Source organism: Sinocyclocheilus grahami, unplaced genomic scaffold (genome assembly GCF_001515645.1).
Source record: "Sinocyclocheilus grahami isolate Dianchi unplaced genomic scaffold, SAMN03320097.WGS_v1.1 scaffold703.1, whole genome shotgun sequence".
NCBI classification, from domain to species: Eukaryota; Metazoa; Chordata; class Actinopteri; order Cypriniformes; family Cyprinidae; genus Sinocyclocheilus; species Sinocyclocheilus grahami.
The window spans coordinates 306643-318728 of NW_015505882.1; the positions used below are offsets into that span (position 1 = coordinate 306643).

General features: G+C 39.6%; 2 protein-coding genes across 3 annotated transcripts in view; both read left to right on the top strand.

Annotated features, from left to right (window-relative positions):
- osbpl2b (oxysterol binding protein-like 2b) overlaps positions 1–4961 on the top strand; it is a 23199-nt gene extending 18238 nt beyond the window's left edge. For both annotated transcript variants that reach the window (XM_016243876.1, XM_016243875.1), the window contains exons 10-14: positions 1111–1237; positions 2106–2228; positions 2860–2983; positions 3069–3159; positions 3249–4961. In XM_016243876.1, the coding sequence (XP_016099362.1) occupies positions 1111–1237; positions 2106–2228; positions 2860–2983; positions 3069–3159; positions 3249–3351 (568 nt within the window). In that variant the 3' untranslated portion in view covers positions 3352–4961. The remainder of the gene's footprint in view (positions 1–1110; positions 1238–2105; positions 2229–2859; positions 2984–3068; positions 3160–3248) is intronic.
- A 1023-nt stretch (positions 4962–5984) lies between these two features.
- adrm1 (ADRM1 26S proteasome ubiquitin receptor) overlaps positions 5985–12086 on the top strand; it is a 17450-nt gene continuing 11348 nt past the window's right edge. The window contains exons 1-7 of the mRNA XM_016243861.1: positions 5985–6112; positions 6563–6780; positions 6857–6973; positions 7127–7250; positions 10129–10180; positions 10280–10539; positions 10627–10784. Of these exons, the coding sequence (XP_016099347.1) occupies positions 6571–6780; positions 6857–6973; positions 7127–7250; positions 10129–10180; positions 10280–10539; positions 10627–10784 (921 nt within the window). The 5' untranslated portion in view covers positions 5985–6112; positions 6563–6570. The remainder of the gene's footprint in view (positions 6113–6562; positions 6781–6856; positions 6974–7126; positions 7251–10128; positions 10181–10279; positions 10540–10626; positions 10785–12086) is intronic.

The following is a 12086-nucleotide window of genomic DNA, read 5'->3' on the forward strand; positions in this document are numbered from 1 at the left end:
AGCCTTATCACAAGTCCATTGTTTTTGAATGTTGGTGCTACTTCTGCTATATTTTTCACACTTAAACAATAATTTGGTTTTCCTCTTGTACCATTGTCCTCTTTTTATGCTAATAAATAAGTCACCTGGCAGTTCTCTCCCGAGTGGTTCCACTGCTGCCAGCATTAAGTCTGAGAATGATTTAGTGGGCTATATAACACTTTTAATTGTCAGGAAATTACTTGTCTTTAAAAGTTTTGGTTCAATAGACTTACCTGTTGATCAAAAATAGCCTTAAACCTATACACTTTTTTTATTTTATTTATTTATTTTTTTTAAGTTAGTAACTTTCAGGAGGGTGTACTCATTTTTGCAACACAAAATTGTATCACTTTGATAAGAAAATCTTATTTTGCTGAATAATTTTGGCATTCTTCTTTGGTAATTGATCAAGCAGGCTTGTTGGAACATTACATCTCCAAAGAACCCTAACATGTCTTCTAAGTAACGAGTAATTACTGAATTTGTTAAGTTTTAGAGGGGGTGTACTCATTTATGCTGTGCACTGTACATAGAAATATGCATAGAAGATACAAAGAAAATACAACAACATTGACCAATGTAATATTAATTTCTTTATGATATAAACCAAAATTAGCTTCAGCTCATCTCTTAACTAAGGTTAAAAAAACAAAAATGTCACTATCCTCTGTTAGCCAAAGACTAGTCGATATTCAGTCTAACTACATTATAATTCATGAATAATAAATATACATCATGATGGCATCAAGAGCATGGGGGCGATCAGAATTATTTTCGACACCTTGTCCACACACATCAATAATAAAGTCAACTAGAAGTAAGCTGAATGGAGAAAATGAGAATCTGACTCAAAATATCTACAGCGAGTTCATGTTCCTAGATCCTGAAAACCTTATAAATTGATGAGCCGTCCACTTACCGGTGAACAGATATTTCTTTTTGTGTAAATGCTAGTTTGTGAAATAAGCTTGCTAGCTAATAACTAGCATGCCAACGTTTCAATGGATTTAAGAGACATTCCTGTTTCTTTATTTTTCTTTATTGAATTAATACATGTTTTCTGTTCTTTCCTCTGTGTGTCACGTGCAGTAAGAAGAAGTGCTGTGTGATCTATGGGAAATGGACAGAGTGTATGTGGAGCATCGACCCGCAGCTGTACGAGGCCCATCGGAAGCTCGAGAAGAAGGGAACGACGGACACTCGAAAACAGAAACAGGTGTGAAAGATGATAGCAAAGCTAATAGTTGACCACTCATGCTGCTTCTTTCCCTGACTGCTAATGCTTCCATTAACTGAGCTCTTTATCTTTTTAAAACTAAAGCAAAGCTCTCTGTGTGTTCATGTTAAGCTAACAAAGAGAAAGATGTAGACTAGTATCATTAAGAGGTGTAGACATCTTAGACTGTCTGTTGTGATTCATGCACAGAATAATGGAGTGTTGTTTTAGGGTTATTGAACTGTTTGTATTGGTGTGTGGTTTAAATATGTGCTTCTGTATGTACAGAAGAGCTGTGTGTAGGTGTAGAGAGAGCAGGTGTGTTAAAATACTCATCATGCCTTAGTCCTTTGCCTCTGTTCAGGCTTTTGTCAGTTCATTTGTTTATTTTAACACGTGTCCCATTACATGACAACACACCCAGTGTATTGCTATATTTAACAGACGTCACGTCTCTCGGTGTGGGAGCTTAATTGACAATTCATCTTCTGTGGAACATAAAAGAAGATATTTTGAGAAATGTCTCAGTGTATTTGTTCACAGGATAGAAGTGAATGGCCACCCAAACTTTTTGGTTACGAACATTTTTCAAAATATCATCTTTTGTGTTTTGCACAAGAAACTAAGTAACCAAGTGACATTTGTTTTAAAGAAATCCCAAGCTCACTTTTCAAGCCAAACCTTTCTCAAAAAGAACATTTTAAATGGTATAACAATAGATATTCTGGAGATGCCACTTGATTTGATATCTTGTCTTGCGTTTATGCTTTTTCTGAATACTGGGTATTGTGTGAATAATAAAAATTAAAGCATTTAGGGAATGTTATTGTTCTGTCTGAGTGTTTAAACTATGTACTTTCACCAAAAGGAGGAGCCAGAAGCCATCAACGAGGATGCAGATGAAATGCCTGATGTACAGGAGACTGTGGCCGTGATTCCTGGTAGCACATTATTATGGAGAATATCATCGAGACCACCTCATTCAGCAGAGGTACACACTGTGATCACTGTTATGTTAATGTGCAGTAACCTGAATGCACAAAACAAACTCGTAAACAAACTGATGATTTCTTAAAGATGAAATGCATTACCGTTCAAAAGTTTGGGGTTGGTGTGATCATTTTTCATCATTTTTTTAATGTCTCTAATGCTCACTAAGACTGGGTTCTTTGATCAAAAGTTTTACTGTAAGAACTGTGAAATAATATTTTAATTTAAAATAAATGTTTCTGTTTGAATGAATTTAAAGTGTAATTTATTCCTGTGATGTAAAGCTGAATTTTCAGCATTATTACTCCAGTCTTCAGTATCACATGGCCCTTCAGAAATCATTCTAATATGCTGATTTGCTTAAGAAACATTTATCAATGTTGAAACTGTGATGCATGTTTTTTTCAGGATTCTTTGAATAGAACGTTCAAAAGAACAGCAATTATTTAAAATGAAAATCTTCTGTGACATTATGAATATCTTTTCTGTTGCTTTTGATCAATTTAACACATCCTTACGGTATAAAAGTATTAATTTCTTACAGACCAAAAGTTTTGCTGACACCAATCTCTTAAACGGTAGTGTAGTAATGGTGGTCTACCTGATTTTAAACCCCTTCTATTCACTTCTAGATGTATAACTTCACTAATTTTGCCATGACGCTGAATGAGCTGGAGCCTGGCATGGAAGGAGTGCTGGCACCAACAGACTGCCGCCTGCGGCCTGACATCAGAGCCATGGAGAACGGCAACATTGGTAATGAACGGCAGCCCTACAGCGCTCCCTGCTGTTCATACATGCTAAAGACTAACATTTGATTTCATTGACTTTCTTTGTGCAGATGAAGCTAGCAGTGAAAAGGAGAGACTGGAAGAGAAGCAGAGAGCAGCTCGTAAAGAGCGGGCCAAAGATGATGAAGAGTGGTCGACTAGGTTAGTTTTGCACTGTTTTTACTGCTTGCTTTGTGTGTGTGTGTGTGCTTTATTTATGCAATATTTTTAACCTCTCCTACTGTTTTTAGGTGGTTTCAGTTAGGCACAAATCCGTACACAGGATCACAGGACTGGCTGTACACTGGTGGCTACTTTGATAGGAAATACACAGACTGTCCTGATATCTACTGATGAAGAGGTGCAAGTTCAAAGGGCAGAGGTTTTGTCACCTCCTTCCTCCCTCTCTCTCTCTCTCTCTCTCTCTCTCTCCCTCCCCGTCTACACCAATCCTCTACACAATGCACCATATCGTATCCAACCGAAAATGATAGCGCTTATGCTCTCATTAATATTGAGCTGCCTCCGTCTTCAGCACTTGCGTTTATGATTGTGCTTTTGTCCTTTGGAAGCATCTTCTCTCACGTCCCATCAGCCCTTTGGGTTTTATCAATGGAGGAAAGCGTCAAAACAGCAGTAGAAGAACCAGTTTGCCTTTTTCTGCCTTTGAACGTACAAACCCCTCATCAAGCTCCAGTTTGTTCACTGTCAGTGATGCTGGAGCTTGATAAAGATGTAGTTATATCACCAATAAAATGTGACTCTGAAGTGCTCTGGCCGTTTTCCATGTACAGTAGGCGTTTAACATATGAAAACTAATTCCAGATGTTTGAGCGTGAAGGTGATCAAGCATTAATGAAATAACGACGTAATGTTTCGTGAATGATGATGAATGTTAATAATGAACTGTGGGTGCGTGTAGATGTGTGTGCGCTTGTGGCAGTTAATGTAAAAAGCCATAGCGTTTGTTTTAAATGGTACAATATTTTGCCGTTTGGATTTTCAGATTAAGCTTTACGTAAAATAGCCTCATCATGCATTTTAAAAATGGCCTCAAAGCTGTTTTTCTTTTTTCCTTTCACTTCGTGGTTTCCGCAGAGACTCATGGGATGTAAAATAGGCTGATTGTACCGACATTAATCTGTTGTTTAATAAGGCTTTGTTGACATACTGTAAATGCACATTTTCATATTTCACAGGTGTTATAATGTATTGGTGTCACACTAAATTGTTCCTCAAGCACTATCCATTGAATTTGTTTTATGAAAAGTAGGGCGTCTTGGGTTGTTTTATCCATCAGCATTTGCATCTGTTATCACCGTTCTCAAACATAGACATGTACACTGTGTATTTGAGAAACGGGACAAAATCTATGCAACCCATCAAACTGCTCAAACCCCACATAATATTTCAGTCTTAATGAACGTACAGAATGGCAGCTTATGTAAGCGTAAATATTTGAGAGAATATTTCCTGCCTGTAGATGCCATGAAAAGTATTTGACAACCAATCATATACTCATTCATCATAAAAGCGATTCTTTTCATGTAGAGATGATCTGAAGCGTACAGGTCAGATGAGTGGGTTTGAAGCACACCGATGCAATCATTGTTGCTCTTCTCAAGTACACAAACGTGTTTGGTTTCCCACAGTGCCTGATTTTGAACACATCTGTGAGTCACTAGTACTTCATCTTGAGCTGTTTGTTTCCCACTTAAAGGTGTTTTAAGATTTATTTGAATATGTTAGACATTTTATTTAATTTTCTAACCATCTTTCTAAGTACTAAACATCAACAAGAATGTCAAAATCGATTCAGCATCTGTTAGACACACACATCACATTCAGTACACTACTTGTTTTGCATCCTGTATTGTATCTTTTCCTTCATTTTGTACATTTTGATTATTTGAAAAATAGCGTTATAAAACTAATATTCCACAATTAAACTAGATTTTATTTTATGCGGCTTTGTGTCAGTTTATTGTGTAAGTGGAATGACTAAGTGTTCCTCTTCACTGGATGTCATATTTTCAATCTACGAATGTCTGTATGCTCCAAGATGCTGCACATAGATTTCTAGCAATCATAAGCACATCGCTCCTTATTTTGTGCAATGCTTTATGTTTATAGTATTGAATTTTCTTTTTGATCATGGTGTCGTAAGGTATTTTCTCTGTGAGATGAGTGTTATACTTCATTTTTGAACGGAGTTAAAGGGGATGCCATTCTGGTGAGAATCAATTCTACTAATTGAAATTTTAGTTTGAACGTGGATTCTTTTGGAATAAAATAAATTGCATTGATAACCTCTCCGTTTCATTCCTTTAAAAGCAGGAATTCTGCACTACTAGCTGGATATCAATAGTGTTGTGAAAAAGTCTTTGTGGTTTATAATGTTTTATATTGTATTAGGCTGAATGTTGCTATTGATGTGCGATTAAAAAGGTGTTTTATTTCGATGGCAATGCTGAATGTAAAGCATGGTATAAATGTATTGCACTCATGTGGTTTTGTACACACTAACTGGAACTCAATATACAAGAAGCTTTTGTAATGGTTTTTAATTGGTCTAGGCAGTGGAGTAAATTAGTTTTTGTTAGGTTTTGTGTCATGATGCGAATGAGGCTTAAGTTTGATTTTGACAAAAGAGAATCTATTTTTTTTTTATTCGCCGTGGAGTTCATATTTGTGCTTGAGAAATTTGTACATTTTGTTCTCAATCGTGAAAACTCAATCATACTGCGTTTTTGTGCAAATAAACTTGACCAACATTATAACCTCATGTGAAAGTGCTACAAACGGTAGAAACCGTTTCCTTAAAGATTGTTCAATGAAAATATGACATTGCACTAATCATTAGGTGAGTGCATGAAAAGAGCGCGGCTCTGTCTGCACTCAATGACACAGCAGTTGCTGCATGCAAAGAATGACATGTCATTCAGCCAATCAAATACAGCCTTACGCACGAACGTGACCAATAGGAACGCGGCTACCAGGATACAGGAAGTCTCGTGCCACTCTTCGCCAGTCTGTCTGCAACTCTTCAGCGAGTGTCCCTTAAAGACCCATATCTGCTGCTGGAAACCCCACGAAAGACCAGACTTCTCCACCGGTATGATGTGCTTTTGTTACAATATGTTATTATCGGATTTATAGCGGCGAGATCTGTTTAAATATGCATCGGAAACAAAATGCGCAGTCATGTTGAGCGTGAGGTGTTTAAATGGCAGCTAATGCTAATTGAGTGAACCAAACAATGAAAATATGATTACATTTTCAGCCTGGGGGTGAAACTGTGGTAATTGTCGTACTATAGTATATATTAAGCTAATATGTAAAATAATATATTTGTACAAATACAAGCCAGCTGCTGTCTTTTGAAGCCAGCTGGAGTGCTGATAAATCTTGCTGAGTAACTGTGCTCACATCTTTAAGCTTCATGTTGTTTATCAGCTATGTGCTGAAGATGAGCACTGAGCTCTGATAAAACCTGCTTTTTTATGAATTCAGAAATGGCTTAAAATGATGCTGTGTGTTTTAACTGTTTGTATTGTGTGTCCAGCAGTGAGGATGTCATCTGGAGCTCTGTTCCCCAGCCTGGCGTCTGGCTCCCGCAGCTCGTCCAGTAAATATCTGGTTGAGTTCAGGGCCGGTAAAATGACCCTGAAGAGCAGCACAGTGACCCCGGACAAGCGCAAAGGCACCGTCTACATCCAGCAGACGGACGACTCGCTCATCCACTTCTGCTGGAAGGACAGGACCTCTGGAAATGTGGAGGATGTGAGGGCTGTTTACTGTTTAGCATGCAACCGGTGATGTTTTATATGGATATCGAAGTCTTGATTTTGTGTTTCAGGATCTGATAATATTCCCGGATGACTGCGAGTTTAAGCGGGTGAACCAGTGCACTACAGGACGCGTGTATGTGCTGAAATTCAAGGCCGGCTCTAAAAGGCTGTTCTTTTGGATGCAGGTGAGTAAAAGATTGTAGCGTTTTTTGCGACGCAGCATTTCAGATTTGCTTTGTCAGAATATAATGAAATGATGCACTCGGAGGGGACTGTGATACCCGATCAGCTGTCGTCACGTTTGTGCTTGCTGTTCCATCTCTCGCATCTCTCTAAAGGAGCCGAAAACAGATAAAGATGAGGAGTACTGTCGCAAAGTCAACGAATACCTGAACAACCCCCCCATTCCAGGGGCTCTGGGCAGTGGAGGAGGTGGTAGCCATGAACTCTCTGCTCTTGGTGGTGAGTGATAGAAGATAATAATAATAATAATTCATTACACTTGTGGTGCTTTTCCACTGCACGGTACGGCACGGTACGGCTTGGTACGGTTCACTTTTGGGGGGGTTTTCCACTGGGTACAGTACCTGATACCTGGTACTTTTTTTTAGTACCACCTTGGTTGGGGTTCCAAGCGAACCGTACTGTTACCAAAACGGGACGAGTAAACTCTGCTGATCACGGATTGGCCAGAGAGAATCGTCACTACCTGCATCACTGAACTTTGCATCACAAACACAAAAGAAGCGCTAGATTTAAATCAGCACAGCCAGCGAAGGATCGAACGCAACTGTTTTGAACGAGCGCACCTTTTTTAACAACCAAAAAGTGGCTGTTCCCCCTGTTGAGGAAGAACAGACGTTCCTCTGGTTGATAGCAGAGGAGCGGATCCAGCGAGAGCTTGATGGGGCGACGCGGAATGAAAACGTTTTTTAGCAGTCGTGGTAGTAGAGGCGGCGCAACTATAACGACATGTGAATAATCCCGCCCACTCTAAAGCGGTACTGAACTGCAGTGGAAACGCAAACCGAGCCGAGTTGTACCACGCAGTGGAAAAGCACCATTATATAGCGCTTTTCTAGGCACTCAAAGCGCTTTACATTGTCAGGGGGTATCTCCTCATCCACCACCAGTGTGCAGCATCCACCTGGATGATGCGACGGCAGCCATAGTGCGCCAGAACGCCCACCACACACACCAGCTTACTGGTGGAGAGGAGACAGAGTGATGAAGCCACTCAGCAGATATGGGGATGGTTAGGAGGCCATGATGGTCAGAGGCCAATGGGCAAATTTGGCCAGGATGCCAAGGTCACACCTCTAGTCTTTTCGAAAGACATCCTGGGATTTTTTTAATGACCACAGAGAGTCAGGACCTCGGTTTAACGTTTCATCTGAAGGACGGTGCTTGTTGACAGTATAGTGTCCCCGTCACTATATTGGGGTGTTAGGACCCACACAGACCACACCCTGCTGGCCACACTAACACCTCTTCCAGCAGCAATCTAGTTTTCCCAGGAGGTCTCCCATCCAGGTACTGACCAGGCTCAGCCCTGCTTAGCTTCAGTGGGTAACCAGTCTTGGGCTACAGGGTGATATGGTTGCCATAGATGGAGAACGTCTTTGGGCCTGACCCAATACCCACATGTGCAGTCTTGACCACTTGAGAGCTTTTATACATGAGTCAGGGATGCATACTTGACACTTTTCAGATAAAAATGTCTGTTTTGTATCCATACATTTTTTGTGATTCTCACATCTCCAATTAGTTTGTGAAACTAGGTTTGGGGCCTTTCTGCACTACCAGTAAATATGGTGTACATACTCTGGGTTTCTATTTTCAAAGGGAAATATTTCTATTTACAAAATATTTGTGAAGTGTTCCGCATCATAGCCAATCAAAGGTGTTTAGGTTAATCAATCTGCTCAGAATGCTGAATGCGTTTACTAGCTATGTTTCCATCACTCTGCTTTTATGCGTATTTTGAAGTATCGCATCAGAAACGAGTGATGGAAACGCCAAATATAGAGAGAAAAAAATTCCCTTAATTCACAAAAAATTTTACGCTCGCTTGAGGTGGTTTTTGACTTGTGTGAAAAATGGTTAATGGGAGATGGAAACACATTTTGCGAATAAATTCCTCCATGCGCATCAAAAAAAAGTCATGTGACTTTGCGCATAACCTGACTAACCAGCGGACCGATCTCGTTGCACAGCATCTGAAATATTGTTAAGGTCATTCTAAAATGCCCAAGCAAAGTCTGTCATCAAAGTATTTCTGTATAATTGCCTCCCAGAACACAACTGCAAAAGCAATGACCGCATTTATTGTGTTTCGTCTGCTCGCTTGTGACGCAAGTCATTTATTATATATGAAAATTATTATATTCGGTGGCTTCTCATACATTTCTTAGTGATATGTAGTGCCAGTTTATCAGGAAGTGACGATTTAGTTCTCTTTGACTCGTTAGATGGAAACGGTGCTTATTCGCAAATGTTTTATGTGATATTCCAATTTTGTGCACAAGTTAAATGTGCAACTTTGGATGGAAACCCAGCTACTGACTGAGTTCTACACTTGCGGGTCCTTTGATTTGAACTAATAAATAGTGAAGATATGAGGTAGAGAGGTGCAGTGTAGTCAGCTGCAGGAGTGTAGAGTATGAGCTCATGCTGAACTGAAGTGATTGACAGCTTCTGTGATTTATAAAGAGAGCGCTCTTGCTTGCTTTCTATATAGAATTCCTTAGCAGTTTGATTAAAAGCTTTGGGAGTGAGTCCACTAATATGATTGTGAATCATTACTAAAATTGTGATGATTGATATAGTGATAACCATAGCAACAGACGGGCCAAAAAAATCAGAAATGTCAAAATAGATTTCTCAAATGCAGTGGAATAGACTTATCACAGCCAACAACAAAAAAAACATCTGTGTTTGCTGAATACATTTAGCAGCTATGATGGTTAGATACCAAAAATCTTAGTCACTCTTTTTCATTTGTCACTCTATTTAACTGGATAAATATTTGAAGGTATTTAAGGTGCGCATTTATTTATTTATTTACTTGCATTAATAATAATTTTTATTTTAAAACATTTTCAAGCTCAAACTGCACGGGGACTGTCCAAGGTCTGAAAAATGCTAAAGCTCTCACTAAATCCACTAAGCATATCACATCATTCATTAGGTTCAGGAACTGGCAACTTAATGCATGTTAATGCATGCATATTACATATAATTTGGTAGTGAAATATAAAAAGCTGCATGTTGTATTGGAACATATATTATTATGTGTATTTCGTAAAACATTTGCAGCTGCATTTTATCTCTTAATTAGAGGCCGGTCTGTTGGGCAGTGGAGGTCCTGCTACCAGCAGCTCCACCTCGAGGTACGTCTTTTGATTTCTCTATGCTTATTTTTGGTGTTGCGTTCACACATCTTAATATAATAACATATTTTATTTATTATCCCTCTCCTGTACACACAGCTCCCGCAGCCAATCAGCAGCAGCCACTCCTTCCTCTGGATCGGCCGCCCGCCTCAGCTCCACCCAGGCACCCACCACACCTGTAACCCCTGCTGCTACCTCCACCAGCTCGCCCACGGTGACCCCCACCACCCCTGCTGCCCAGACTCCCTCCATGCCTGCGGGACCCCCCTCCAGCACGCAGCCCATCCAGCTGAGTGACCTCCAGAGCATCCTGGCCACCATGAACGTGCCTGCCATGGCTGCAGAGGGGCCGGGAGGTGAGAGACTGACAACTGATGTACCTCTGATGCGATTTTCACCCACTTTTCCCATCCTTTAATACGTTGTCCATTGCTCCTCTGCAGTGGACTTGGCGAGTGTGTTGACCCCTGATGTCATGGCTCCTATTCTGGCTAACTCTGAAGTGCAGCAGAGACTGCTGCCATACCTGCCGTCAGGAGAATCGCTCCCGCAGAGCGCAGAAGAGATCCAGAACACACTGACCTCTCCACAGTTTCAGCAGGTCACACTCATGCTCATAATGCACTGAAATGAAGGGCTGTCCCAGTATAGTGTTATTGATGATAACCGTATTATGTTCAAATTCTGGGTATGATTGTTATGTTGTGCTCCAAACTGAATCTAATGGGATTCACCAAAATTGCACTGACTAAACTGAAAACCTTTAACACTGTGGCACTGTTTGGTCGTTTTTGACCAAAAAATATTTAAGAATTTCGTAATTAATCAGAATGACATGAAACTTGGTAAAGGTTTTGGCACAATGCAAAAAAAGTATGGACATGATTTGAAAAGGTTAAATGGTCCAGAAAAAAAAAGTAAAAAATGACACATGGGAAATTAATGGGAAGTGAATTTCATCTAGTGGAAATGTTTGGTACTGCACCAAAACAAAATCTAATGGCACTTATCCACTGTGTGGTACGACTCGGCTCGGTTTGCTTTTCCACTGCACATTAGTACCACTTTAAAGTGGGTGGGACTATAGACTGATCGTTATAGTCGCGCCGCCACCTCGTCTACTGACCACAATACAGCCATTCCTTTTTTCAAGTTGCGTGCGACGGTTGTTTAAAGCAGTTTAAAAAAGTAGTGCGAACAAATGATACTGCGGTGGCTGTTGCTATTTAAATCTAGCAGGTTTGGTGTCTTGTCGCAAATCCAATGACGCTGGTAGTGACAATTCTCTCCGATCTGCAGTGTTCACACGTCACATTTTAGTATCAGTACGGCTCGCTTGGAACCTTAATTCAAGGTGGTACTAAAACAAGTGGCACTAGGTACTGTACACAGTGGGAAAAAAACCCAAAAGTGAGCCTTACCAGGCAGTGGAAAAGTGCCATAACTGAAAGCTCTTTTTTTTTTTTTTGAGATCAACCTCAAATCTGGAAGAAAACTTAAAAAAACCCCAAAAGTGAGCCTTACCATGCAGTGGAAAAGTGCCATAACTGAAAGCTCTTTTTTTTTTTTTTTGAGATCAACCTCAAATCTGGAAGAAAACTTTAGGTTTATGGCTTTGGTTTTTCACTCCGTTTTAGGGTAAAAAATAGTATTTTTGTGCATTTTTCATAAAGTTTTTTTTTTTCACTTTTTAAACTTTTCACTTCAGCAATAATCTACCAAGTGTCTTCTCTAAAAACAAACGTAAGTTTGTGCTCCGAAGCATTCAAGATTTGCGACAGTTTAAGTTAGATATTTAATTTTTAGATTTGTGCTCAAAAATGGTCAACAGGTAATAAATGTATCATAACAATATAAATATAATTTAGTATCATAAAATCCCCTTAAAATAATAAAAAAAAAA